At 44.6% G+C, this 14,403-nt stretch overlaps 1 protein-coding gene across 1 annotated transcript in view; it reads right to left on the reverse strand.

Moving 5' to 3' along the window:
* The window catches only part of g2e3 (G2/M-phase specific E3 ubiquitin protein ligase), a gene marked incomplete at its 3' end in the record, with an annotated part of 78,167 nt that overhangs the window by 53,507 nt on the left and 10,257 nt on the right, over window positions 1-14,403 (reverse strand). The window contains exons 7-9 of the mRNA XM_083633034.1: window positions 12,761-12,867; window positions 12,439-12,555; window positions 4,170-4,294 (exon numbers count right to left, since the gene is read on the reverse strand). Of these exons, the coding sequence (XP_083489160.1) occupies window positions 4,170-4,294; window positions 12,439-12,555; window positions 12,761-12,867 (349 nt within the window). The remainder of the gene's footprint in view (window positions 1-4,169; window positions 4,295-12,438; window positions 12,556-12,760; window positions 12,868-14,403) is intronic.

The raw sequence follows: 14,403 nt of genomic DNA on the forward strand, positions 1-14,403 counted from the left end.
ACAAGCCTTGGATCACGAAGGAACTGAAAAGCCTACTTTGAGAAAAAAAAGGCTGCTTTCAAAAGTGGGGACAAGGTTGTGTATGCCGAAATAAGAAAAGTGGTCAGAGCTGAGATTGCAAAGGCGAAAAGCGCCTATAAGGAAAAAATTGAATCCAAACTAAATGCTTCTGATCTCAAGTCTGTTTGGAACGGCATGAAATCGATGACAGGCATAAAGAAATGTGATAACCCTGTCTCCCTGAATGGTTTTACTTCTGACACGCAGCTTGCCGATGAATTAAATAATTTCTATTTGAGATTTAATTCAGATGTTTTTAATGAAAAAACAAGCAACATGCGTGAACTTGTTAGAGACTCCTCTGCCTTTGACATTGATCTCTCCTCTGTCACCAAGCTCCTGAAACAAAATAAAGTCAACAAGAGCCCAGGACCAGACAACATTAGTGGCTGGGTGCTCAAGTCCTGTGCTTCTCAACTGAGTGGTATTTTTAAAATTATCTTTACTATGTCTCTCCAGCTGCAGACTGTTCCTAAGGTGTGGAAACACGCCACCATTGTTCCTGTGGCGAAGATTAGAAGCCCCAAAGTCTTGAATGACCTTAGACCTGTGGCTCTCACCTCTATGGTGATGAAAGTGTTTGAGAAGCTTGTTAAGAAGGAAATAATGGGGCAGGTTGATGGCCTTTTGGATCCTCTTCAGTTTGCCTACCAGGCAGGTAGGGGGGTAGAGGATGCTATTCTGGTCTTAATTAATCTCCTAGTTAAACATCTGGAAGCTCCTAAAACACATGCCAGGCTCTTGTTTGTTGATTTCTCCTCTGCATTTAACACCATCCAGCCCTATCTCCTTGCAGAGAAACTGATCTCACATTTTAACTTGAACCCGAATCTTGTTGGCTGGATAGTAGATTTTCTGACAGATCGGTCACAATGTGTGAGAGTCAATGGTGTGCTATCATCCAAGTTATTCTCCTCTACGGGTTCCCCACAGGGCTGTGTTCTTTCCTCACTGTTCTTCATTCTGTACACAAACTTCTGCAGGAGTATCTATGAGAACCGGCATATCCTGAAGTTTGCGGATGATTCTGTCATAGTAAGTCTTTTAAACGACAGTGAAACTGAGCACGGTGCTGTGGTAGATGATTTTATAACGTGGTGTAATGAATTCTTCTTGTCAATCAATGTGTCAAAGACCAAAGACATGGTGATTGACTTTCGGAAATCTAGGCCAAGTAGTACCCCTATACCATCATCCAGGATAAGGAGGTTGAGATTGTTCCAAAATATAAGTATCTGGGAACTGTCATTGACAATAAGCTGAGCTTTGAATCAAACACTGATGCTGTATGTAAAAAGGTCCAGCAGCGCCTCTTCTATTTAAGAAAACTTAGTTCATTTAATGTGTGCAATGTTTTGCTGACCTTGTTTTATCAGTGTTTTATCGAGTCTGTTCTTTCTTATTGCTGTGTGGCTTGGCTTGGTTTCCTCTCCCTGTCCAATAAGAACAGACTGGTTAGGCTTATCAAAGTGGCCAGTAAAGTGATCGGGGTGCAGCAAGCCCAGCTCCAGGACATTTACCTCAAGCGGGTAAGAAACAAGGCCAATCTTATCCTTGACTGTGCTGAGCACCCTCTGTTGCAGGAGTTTGATCTCCTCCCATCTGGCCGCCGTTTTAGGATGCCTAGGGCCAGGACGCGGCGTGCCAGGGTCTCTTTTATTCCTGTCGCTATTGACAGGCTTAATCTCCTGGGCTAGACTTGTATGTATGTACACCCTGTCTGTACACTTGTACATCCCCATACTACCTGAAGTAGTCTACATCGTTGTTTTTTATTATCAACATTTTTATAGTATTATGCACCTTATTGTCCTGGCTTTTTTTACCATGCACTTTAATGTATCATACTTTATTGAGAGTATTTTTTTGGTAGTATTTATTTTAATCTACTTTTACTGTCTCCGTTGATGCACTTGATTGCATTAACAGTGCATTTTTGCACATCGTTGTCAGTGCATTGTAGGAGAAATGTCCTCCTTCTTCTGCTCAAACTTGTTCATTCCTGTAGATATTGCAGCTATCATGTTTATTGATTTGATGTTGTCTAATGTTGTTTTTTTGTTTTCTTTGTTCATTGTGTCTTGATACCTCTGCAAATCTAATTTCCTTCGGGATATAATAAAAACTGAACTGAACTGAACTGAACACATTATTAGCCGAGCCCGGCCCGGCCCGACAGGTGTCAATTGATAATCTGTCCGAGCCCGGCCCGAACCCCCTCCCTGATGTTTTTTTTCCCCCGGAGCGCAGCAACAACAGCAAATAGCGACCAGCCTAACAGCCCTATATAATCCCAAACCAAAATCAGTCTTCGTAATTCAAAGCAGTCAATGATTAATACGTAATGTACAAAGCAAAGCACCAAACAGCCTAATTCGTGCACTGCCCACACACAATCCCACATCGCTGAAAGAAGTACTGCACGGTGTCGGCGACACCAGCGCTGAGCCGACACGCAGCTGACTCCGGGCAGAGCAGCAGAGTGCATTGTCGATCTGGGCGTGTTTCATTCGATGCCTTCAGGTGCTTTCATTAACGTAGTAAATTAGCTCAGCGGCTGATGATAGATATTATTTGAAGGCAAAAACAAGTGACTGATTACGTGACCGAGCCCGGCCCGAACCCGAACGCGACTTCAATGTTTCGGGCCGGGTTCGGGTTCCGAGTCCGACGGGCCGGGTAGCCCTGCTCTAAGCCCTACACGCAGGCAAGCCAAAAGCAGGAACTTGGCACGTTTTTGTGATTGCTACCTACATTGCCATGCCTCCTTTTGGCTAGTGGCTGTGGAAAGTTTAGTTAATCAGTTTGTCCCTGGCCCATGATGACCTACTGCAAAGATTCATGCAAATCCACAACTAAATAACTTTTTATCCTCCTGAAAAACAGACAAACGGCCAACTCCATGGCGGAGGTAATATTAATAAAGTAATCAATCAATCGCCCAACAGCGAGCGAGAGTAGACAGTAGGGATGGGCGCGAGTACTCGGGTACTCGAGCAGTCGTTCATAATGTCAGTATTCGAGCAACGTTTCTGCTGTTCGGGTACTCTCCCCACTCCCCAACCCTTTAAAAATGGTCTAATATCTACGCACGCATCGTCATGTGGATCTGGCAGCATGAACTGCACGGCCGGGCGTCAAGTCAGCCAGAATGTACAAGTACGTCATCCGCTTTGTTGCTTTCAAAATAAAACGCTTATTGTAACGTAACCTTATTTATTTTGAGTAATGCGTTACAGCCACAGTTTCACGCCATATAACATCACAACGAGTATTTTGATACAAGGTTTGCTGCTTCATTCGTTGAAATACTTTTTCTCCTCCAACGTGCATTAATAAGCTATTTACTTTTGTTTAAGTAACATTATTTTGAAAGTTTTAACCGGAAGTTGTCCAGCTCATCCCGAAAATGGTGGCTGGAAATATTCTCCCGAATGAGATGCACGCTTCTTCATAGCGCACGCCCGATAAAACTCATTCAAAACATTGCACTAGCTTACTGACTACACTGTCGTTTCCCATAACGTTAGTCACAGGAAATGTGGAGAAAGAATCACTTTTTGGGAGACAATCGCTTCATGGTGATCACTATTCAGCTGCAGCTGTAACGTTAATCACACTGGTCAGTTTTCACTTTTTGGCAGAACACCGGACCTTGTAATCCGTGGATTTACGTTAATGTAACAGTGATCATAAAGTAAAATGGATGATACTGGACAATAACCTGACATTGCTGGACAATGGACATGGAAATGCCTTCGCTTGTTTCACAACGTGTCTGCTCCAAAGCGCTAATGCCATCCATCCAACCATCGGAGATAGGCTACTGTCTGAGGTAGGCTTTAGATGTTAGCTTAGCGTCACCCAATATCAGTCAGTTCCTCTCCTGACAAAAAATGCTCCAGGTAGCTCTTTTTCCATGCAAAAATGCAAACGTAATGTGTGAACAGCCCCCCACACAGCAGATTACCCCTGCTCAGTCATTACCATAGTAATCACACAGACGCCCCCCCCCCCCCCCTGCGCGAGTGCTCGAGCACTCGTTCATAATAGAAGGAGAGTACTCGAGTATTTAAATTGCTTAAAATGCCCATCCCTAGTAGACGGACCTTTCCCGTCGGTGGCCTGGGTGCAGTCGATGCAGGCCCAGTCTGTGGTGTCCACGGCCAGCTCTCCACACCTCCTGTGGGTCCCTCTGGAGCCGCAGAGTCTGCAGCGAACCAGCTCGAACCAGCTGCAGCACAGGGAAAACACACACACACACACAGCTATGCAACAATTTCATTTTTTTTAACCTTATAGAAAAGTTTCCCCTTAAAAACATCAATTCTAACCGACTAAATACTGTGGCAGTGTGTTTGTGGTCAGACGCTGACCCCTGCCTGATTTTGGTGCCGTTTACATTTTGTTTGGCTGTGGTCGGGATGAATTTGGTTGGGTACATCCCACTATTATATGGGCCAGAAATTATCATTTTGAGTGGAAACTTTTGTATAATTCTTATTATTAATGGGGGTTTTTTTTACTCATTCCCCGCCATTGGTGTCAATAGACGTCAACGCGTCTTTTCACGCGTTGACGTGCTGATGGTGCTCTTGGCCACCCTATGAAGTACTACAATACTCATATATTCCTCCGCAAGCCAGAGTTATTGCCCCACAAAACCAGCAAGTGTTCTCAGCATCGATCTCCCTTCATGGAGGAAGCGCATAAAACACGTCCAGCCTGGTGCCTCAAAGCGGTGTAAGGAGCAGTTTACCCCGGGCTCGTTGAAATATGGCGGGGCTGCTTGGTTCTGTGTAAAAGAGCAGAGGGGGCAAAGGGAGCCTAATGGCAGATCCTCTTTACACCAATATTGCAGGATCTCTGTGTAAAAGGGGCTATTATTTTATACCTGAATACCTGCTCCCTCATTTGTCTTTTACATAAATAATCTGTATGGATTATCAATTGGCATTTAGGGATTGGCGGGAGTAACGTTTCAGCTGTTCGGGTACTCGCCCCACCCCCACGTGGATCTGGCAATACAGCTAGGCAGCATAGCGCCGCATAAGAGTCATATTTGGAAGTATTTGACTCCATATACCGGAGTCAAATTCCTTGTATGTCTACTCTACATACTTGGCCAATAAAGCTGATTCTGATTCAGATTATTGACAAACACGATGAAATGACTGTGCAGTGCAAGACATGAAAAGTTAAATGTGCAAAACATAGACAAACCAGTTCGATGGTTAACCACGTGCGCATAAAGCACAAGGAGAACGTCAATGGGGCAGATGAAAAGCAGTTTTGCATGACCTTGTTTGCTAGCAGTAACAAACCTTCAGGGGAGAGAAGATTTCCCAGCTCGTCACGAAAATGGTGGCTGGAGATATTTTCCCGTTAAGGGAGCATATCTCCTTGTTGTGGAGCCGGAGTAGGCTACAAGCCACCACCACCAAGCCAAACAAAGCGCTAAGCATCCAACCACCAGAGTTTACTGAGGTAGGCTAACAGCTGCTAAGCTAACGTCAGATCACACTATCACGGGTCGTCAAAAAGTGCTCCAGGTAGCGCTTTTTCCATGCCAAAATGTTAACGTTTGCAGATTTCCCCTGCTGTTATTATTACCATAGTAATGGATATTCTTAGAGGCTATGGCTAATGCAAAATTAACTGCTAACTTGGGTTCCGCATGTGTTTCCACACGGACCCCCATCCTTCCCCTCCCCAGCAAGTACCCGATTACTCGTTCATAATAGAAGGAGAGTACTCGAGTAGTTAAATTACTTAAAATGTCCATCCCTAGCATTTAAGCCGTGGTACTTCCTTGGGTGAAACTCCCTAGTAGTGGGGGGCCTTGGGGATATTTTGGTTCAGATTCTTCCAAAAGTACCAAATTTGGCACAGATGTTGTCCATACCATACTTAACACATTCACTGCCAGCCGTTTTTCAATACTGTAGTTAGCTTCTGCCAGAGGGGTTTTTTGAGGATTCTGGCTCATCTTTCAAGAGCCGAGGATTCGTTTCTGTTAGGATTTTGTGAACACACAATATCTCAAAAGAACTAATAGAATGTGTGCTTTCTCTGTCTAAAAGAGTTAGTTTGTAGAGTTAGTAGTTATGTAAGCATTAGCAGTTGAATACAGCATGGTTTCAGCGTCTGAAAATTTATTCTGAGATAAACGGCTTTTTGTGAAATTCGATAGAACAGTCACTTTAACCATTCATTTTGCATCAGTAAGACGTCAGACATCTAAACAATAGTTTTGAACAGTAATTTCCTCCATAACAGCAGGAAACACCCCTCTCCTTCAAACTCCTCCCTCCGTGTGTGTTCTTCTTGGCTGCAGCGGGCGTGTCACAAGCTCGTTTCTGTTGCTGCTGTAACCTCGCGTCACCAGGCTCACTGCTTTGCTGCTGCTGTGCCTGTCTGCTGGCGGCCGCTGGGCAAGTGTGGATGGGCTCGCTCGTTTCTTGGGGTTCTGAGAGCTTTGATGAAGCTTTTGCGATTCTGGTCTTATTTATGCTGCGTGTTTCAAAGTGTGTTCCACCCGTAATCTATTATGCAAATTTGCAAAACCCCACCGCCAGCTCCCAAGCGCGAAAGCGTTTTCGCCAATCCATTTTCATGAGAATGGCTTCCTCACACTGCTTTTTGCTTGCCTTCCTCTAGAATGGAGAGCACTGTCGCCACTTAGTGGGTCGGTGGAATGGGTTGTACACGTTCGGTAGCTCCAATATTTTTATAGGAGACGTGGGGGGCATTGATCCACGTAGCACTGTCAAAAAAATGTTTTTTTTTTTTTTTGACGTCTCAACTCGTCATTGGCAGTCAACCGTTGGATTTTTTTTGACGAGTCAACTCGCCATTGGCAGTGAACGTGTTAACACGTTCACTGCCAAGGACGTGTTAACACGTTTTCAGAATCCAGCTGTTGACTGCCAAGGACGTGTTAACACGTTCTCAGAATCGATTTTCTTTTTTTGACGGTGGGACGTTGATCTACCCCTTTTACGTCTCCTAAACCAGAATTGGAGGTATTGAATGTGTATAATCTATTTTACCGACCCACTGAGTGTCGACATGTCTCTCCACAGTAGAAAGAGGCGACCCAAAACTGGAGGGAAAAGCGCGACGAAGCCGTTCTCATACTGTAAAATTGATGGCGAAAACGCTTTCACTTTCGCGCTGATGCACAGCGGTGGCAACGGTGGGGGGTTCCAAGAATAGATTGGATGCACACTTTGAAACACGCAGCATAAATATGACCAGAATCGCATCAAAGCTCTCAACCAAAACTCCACGAAACGAGCGAGTCCACCCAGACTTCCTCAAACAGGCAGCAGCCAGGCAGCAGCAACTTCGTTGTGACACGCCCGCTGGAGAGCCAGGGAGGCAGGAGGAGAACACACACGGAGGGAGGAGTTGGAAGCAGAGGGGGGTTTCCTGCTGTTATGGAAGAAATTACTGTTCAAAACTATTGTTTAGATGTCTGACTCTTACTGATGCCAAAAATGAATGGTTAAAGTGACTGTTCTATCGAATTTCACAAAAAGCCGTTTATCTCTGAATAATTTTTCTGACGCTGAAACCATGCTGTATTCAACTGCTAATGCTTACATAACTACTAACTCTACAAACTAACTCTTTTAGACAGAGAAAGCACACATTCTATTAGTTCTTTTGAGATATTGTGTGTTCACAAAATCTTAGCAGAAAAGAATCCTCGGGTCTTGAAAGATGAGCCAGAATCCTCAAAAAAACCCTCTGGCAGAAGCTAACTACAGTAAAAAAAAACGTCTGGCAGTGAATGTGTTAATCAAATTTTGCCGGGTACCAAGATAGGCGCCCCACGGGGCCGCCATATTTGCAAAATCCAATATGGCCACCACCCAAAAAAACGAAAAGGGTTAGAATCATAAATTATACCACTTTTTAGGGGTTTTATGGGTTGTAGAATCTGATTCTGATGTTATTTCAATTACCGTAAATTCCGGACTATAAGCCGCGGCTTTTTTCCCGTTTTTTGGCCTTTTTTGGCCCCTGCGGCTTATATAACGGTGCGGCTTATCTATGGATTTTTTCAAAAAAAAAAAAAAAAATCTCTCTTTTTTAGCACTCTTTCTAACTATAAATCCACTTCTGTTTTAATTTCCTCTCTTGCCCTCTTTTAACAACATAACATAACATAACATAACACAACACAGGTAAGCAGAAAGAAAAAGACGAAGCAATCACCGCCATGAATGAGGAAATGACTCACCTGCTGGAGGCTGGAGATACACGGCTTGGGCTAAACTTTTACTCCGTGAAACACTATCGATTAAGTCCGACATCGCTCAGAGGTTTGAGCAGCTTGAAAACAAGTTTGAAAACGTGCAGAAGTCCATCCACTCAATCACTAAATAAAATAAGGCAACCGTGAACAGAGTTTCTAATGCGGAAAAGCGCATCAGCGCACTGGAGGACAAAAACAACACAGTGAGTCCGAAAGTGGATAAAATGCAAAAACAAATCGAAACCCTGCACACGCAGGTTGATGACTTAATCAGCAGGAGTAAAAGAAATAACATTCGCCTGATCAATGTAAAAGAGGGAGCTGAGATTGGTGACATGGACGCTTTCGTGGCAAAATCCTGTGTTACATCCTGGACCTGAAGGAAGGCGAGAAACCACCAGAGGTGGACAGGGCACACCGGGCGCCTCGGCCACGTCCAGACCCCGGCCTGCCACCGAGGGCCATCTTCATCTGCCTACTCCGCTGGCCCGACCGTCAACTCATCCTCCAGGCTGCGGGGAAGAAGCCCCTCACCTGGGAGGGTACGCGCTTTTTCGTCCGGCAGGACCTCTCCGCGTTGGTGCAACAGAAACGCGCAACATACAACAGCATCATCGAAAAGGTTAAAGTCAATGGATATCGCTTTGGCGTACTGTACCCAGCGAGACTCGTCATAACCATTGATGGACAGCGGCGGAACAAGAGCTCAAAGTGAAACTGCCGAATATCTTTTGAGTTGGACTGGTCAATAGTACTGTGAGTAACTAAAATAAAAAAATAAAAAACGGAATTCTCTCTTCTTTAGCACTCTTTCTAACTATAAATCCACTTCTGTTTTAATTTCCTCTCTTGCCCTCTTTTCACCACACCGCGGACACTGTGTGCACTGTAAAAAAAAACAAAAAATACCATTAAAACACCCGCGGCTTATAGTCAATAAGAATATAAGAATTTTTATATAAGAAAAAAATAGTCAACTTTGAAGGTGCGGCTTATACACCGGTGCGCCTTATAGTCCGGAATTTACGGTATATGAGGTCAAGCTTACCGCTCAAAGTTAGCATAAAGGTCATTTTGGGGTCAAATCCAGTGTTTCTGGTGCGTCATCGCAGATTCTACCTCCAAAAAAGTATTTCTCATTATAAACTGTACATGTATATGTCACATTAGTTTGACATCTGATTATTTGACGTTTACTCGTCAAGGTCACTAGCATATAGGTCGTTTTGGGGTTAAATCCAACTTCTTTATATTTATTCATTATTATTATTTTCGGAAATAAAGTTTTTCCCTATAACGTTTGATTTTCAAACGTGTCTATTAGAGACAGGGGAGGGGACAAAACGTGACAAACAGTAACAGCATGTATCTTTGGTAAATAGTCACCAGTAAAACAAGAAGAAGTACTGTAGGTTTATGGTCAACATTAAAAAGACAGGCAAGTTGAAAGTAATGTTAGCAAAGTGCTTGAATGTTCAGATAGAGAACATAGTCAAATTGGTGTCTGGTTATAGTTCTATGGTGTGAATACTGTCAAAGAATGTTAGCTGACATTGTTTTGTTCACAAGATAGCTAGCTAGCTCAGAGATGATCAGATAGCTAGCTCGGAGATTATTTTTTTCATAAGACTTCTATCTACAGACATCAGGGGTCGCCATGGGCTGCGCTGCTGCCCCCAGTGTTGCTAATCTCTATGTGGGTTCTTTTGAGAGCGAGTTTGTACACAACCCCACCATCAATCCCTTTATATCCTCCATAAGCATATGGCTTAGATATATCGACGACATTTTTCTAATCTGGAACGGCACGACAGCGTCTCTGCTCGAGTTTCACGCTCTCCTCAACTCATGGAACCCCCATCTACAGTTCACCATTGACCACCACCCTGACCATATCAACTTCCTTGATGTCTCAGTTTACAAACATAACCATAAACTGTATTCCTCCATTTACCGCAAACCCACTGACAGGAATACTCTCCTGCATGCCTCCAGCTATCACCCCTCCAACCTCAAGGACAACCTCCCGACCGGCCAGTTCATGCGCCTGCGCAGGATTTGCAGCGACAAGCGTGAATTCATTTCCAAATCCACCGACATGCAAATAAGGTTCCAGGACAGAGGCTATGGACGCCGACCCATCACCCGGGCATATAAAAGGGCGCTCCATTCCCATAGGGATATACTCCTACAGCCCAAAACACCTGATCCTAGGGTCACTGCCACTCTGCAATACTCCCCTCTGGCCAACAAAATAAAACGCGTTATTCTCAAACACTGGAGGGTCCTGCAAGTACATGACATTTTCTCTGCTCCCCCCAGGATTGCCTTTTCACGCAACCACAACATCAGAGATAGCCTCGTGGAGACCACCCACTTTCCCAATGCCACACAACCCACAATAGACTCTTTGCCCCCCCCAGTTGGACACTTCCCGTGCGCACACTGTTCCTGCTGCCCCCAGACTCTGAAAACTAAATCCTTCATCATCCCGGGCAGACAAACAGTCACTCTGAGACACCTCACCACCTGTGCGTCACAGGGGGTAGTGTATATCATCCAGTGTCCCTGCCCGCTTTTCTATATCGGGAAAACATTGCGTCCGTTACGCACACGCATAACTGAGCACAAAAGTGCTATACGCCGACAGGACACCAAGGCACCGTTGGTGGAACATTTCATCAAGTACACGCATTCGGACAGTGATCTCCGTTTCTGGGCGTTAGACCTGGTCACACCGCACCCTAGAGGCGGAGATCATGACAGGGCTCTGTTGCAACGTGAAGCGCGCTGGATTTACACCCTCAAGACTGTCGCTCCTCACGGACTCAATGAGGAATGCGACCTGACGTGCTTCATTTAAATTGCCATGTCCCTTCTATATTTTGTTATATTTATTGTTAATATACTCTATAGCCACTATCGTTTGTATTTATCCTCATAAGCTCTGTGTAATTCCAGACATTATCATAGGCTATTTTTATTATGTTTCCCCCCTATACTTATTTATAGGCCTACTTATTCTTCTTTGTTCCCAGCGTGTCAATATTTACTAGTGTTTAGACATGGACTAATCATTTCCATTTGCCTTGTTTCCCCCCCCTATATTTCTATAACCTGGTAGTCTATTTTTGTTTTCTACATTTTTGCGTCACTTCTGCGTCAGACTTACCTTCCGTATGCCATGTCACCTTACCTGTTTGCCACGTATGCCCCTTTATTATAGGAGCGGTAGCCAACGCCCAGCTGCCATAGCCTGATGAAGACCCAGTGAGGTTGAAACGCGTTGCGTTTTCCTGCCCGTGTCTCTTATTGTATATGAAGTTGTACATTGTATGTAAACCTGAGGTTACCTGTGTACCAACACTTCTGGATTAAATTTCTGGCAAAAAAGTAACCAGTAAGCTCCTTTTTCCACTTTTGTATTCTACTTGACTTTGAGCTTGCTTGCTGCCACTTTCTCTACTCCTGCAATAATAAATAGTAAATCTATTTTCTTAATCTCCAGTAACATTACACTCAAAACTCACTAGCACCTGTGTGAGTGGATACATATTTCTCTTAGAACTGCCACAGAATCATTTTTAATAGCTATATAAGCAAAACTGTAGTACTGTAGCACAGCCCTGGCTTCCAGGCCCAATTCCCTTAAATTCAAGAAACCAACCTAAGTTTGAGACACGGATCAAGGTTAATTACCGTTACGACACTGATCATTTCTATAATGAGAACTAGCAGCTTTGCAGAAGCTCACAGAAAACAATTAAGAAGAGAGAGAGGCTTGAATGTGTATCCTTGCACAAAATAAATTCAAGCTCTTTCAATGACCCATGTCTATTGATGTCCATTTTCAAAACTTTCAAGGCCTTCATTCCCTCCCAAAAAACTTTAAAGGATTTCAGGGACTTGTGGGAACCATGGAGAACTGCATACAAGCTTGTATTGTCTTTCTCTCCATTCATGAATGTAAATAAACCCTTTGATATAGATGGAAGATTGGTTCTATAATAATTCATTGAAGAACCATTGATGCAAACATCTCCCTCAGTCCAAAACTTTGTTGATGTGTACACACTGTTAATACATGTTACACACAGACACACAGGTCATACCCGGTCTTTGCAGTGTGTGTGCGTCCGTTGCTGCAGAGGCAAGTGAGAGCATCGCAGCGCTTGTACACCTCCAGCAGCTCCACAAACGCATTCGCCTCCAACTCCCATGATGCATCTCTGTGGGAAGCAGACAGAACCCACTGTAAATAAATATTCACTCTTGTTCTGGCATCTGTGTACCTGCCTAGTTATGTCTATTTCTCTGCTGCACATCTCTTCTGCAGGCTGTCAGAAGCAGTATTCTGGGCGTGGTGGGGTGTGTGTGTGTGTGTGCGTGTGTGTGTGTGTGTGTGCAGTGAGTGTCTGTGTTGTGTGTGGTCACCTCTCTGGGATGTAGATTCCCATCCTCAGCATCTCCTCCTGGAAGCTCTCCTTGTTGTTACAGAGAGTACACCTGAAGAAGTACAGACCTGCACTGTGGGCCTGACGCTGAGAGAGAGAGACAGACAGACAGGCAGCAGACTAAAGTATTAGACATTAGTTTCAATCCAAATCCTAAATATTGCCATTTAAGTTTTTGTACTGTTCCTGATGTTGGGTTTGAAGTGGGTGTGGTTATGCTCCAGACTTATTGCACAATAAGCTGGGTGAAAGAATCAGGCTGAAGTGGCTGTATGCTGCTAATTCAAAAACTTCATCAGAATCAGAATGTATCAAGGTGTGCAGCACTGTGGCGGAGGGGAGGGGGAGAGAGCACTGGGAGCACTTCAGCAAATGTAACCTGCGTTGTGTTGACAGCAATCCATGTTAAGGGCTTGCCCAGGGGTGGTGCGGGATTCGATCCGCCGACCTCCTGCTTCCAAAGCGCACTCGCTAACCACTATGCCAACAGAGTTATGCTCCCTTGGCGGAGCTGGTTAACGGGCCTTTATACTGGGGAGTGAGTTTAACCAACCTATTCCCTACCACTCAGGACTGACAGCTAGGGCATTCACAGACTAGTCGACTAGTAAAACCACTAGTCGACACTGTGCTTAGTAGTCGACTAATCGTTTTAGCAACAACAAAAAACAAAAACATTTTTTTTTTTATCTTTAACTCATTGAGTGCCAAGGACGAGTATGTTCGTCAATTCAGATACTAACGTAGAGTGCCAAGGACGAGTATGTTCGTCAATTGCGTTTTTTGGCGGTGGGACGTGGATCAAAGCCTCAGGCATCTCCTGTACAAATATTGTAGCTATTGAAGGTGTATAACCTATTTTACGGACTCATTAGGTGGCGACAGTGCTCTCCAGATTAGAGAACGGTCCGGAAAACAGCAGGAAAAAGCCCTGTGATCAAAGAGAAACCGCTCATGCTGCAGCCAGAGCCATAAAGATTGCTCTGTCTGCAGCTGACGTTGGCTGCGAACAGCAGTCAATCCGCGCCCACAACTGAGCCCCTCTGCCTCTGTCTGTCTGTATGCATAGTTTCTCCACACGATTAGCCGCCAGAAAGGCAGCACCCGACGCCGAAGGGCCAAACCTTTCCCTGCAGTCCGGTTTGGCATTTCCGTGTCGCGCTGGGAGCCGGCGCACAAAAACGGAGCGCTCCGAAAATAGACTGGGTGCGTGTTAGGCTGTGTGTTAGTGTGGGGAGGAGTTTGCAGCTGAGGGGGGGAGAGGGGGGTGGGGCACGCAGGGCACCACACAACTACACCACGTCACTACATCAGAAAATATTAGCTTCAGACTCAGTGAATGTGCTTGAAATGCTTCATTTCACAAAAGGCGGAATAACTCAGCTTCTAATTTGAAACGTGTCTTTTTGCTCAAAACAACCTATCTTCTTCCGGCTCATAACTAAAGAACGGAAAATGGTATCAATAAACTTTTGCAGATGATAGAAGAGAGTCTCATCGTTCTTTGTGCGTGTTCGGTGTTTACATAGTAATATCACACAATATTCTGTGGGCCTCGAGAAATCACTGAAACGCTCTGAAACTCTGGCACTGGGAGCGTCCGTTCTCCAAAAGTGGCTGGCA

This window comes from Poromitra crassiceps (assembly GCF_964638095.1).
Source record: "Poromitra crassiceps genome assembly, chromosome: 3".
NCBI lineage: Eukaryota > Metazoa > Chordata > Actinopteri > Beryciformes > Melamphaidae > Poromitra > Poromitra crassiceps.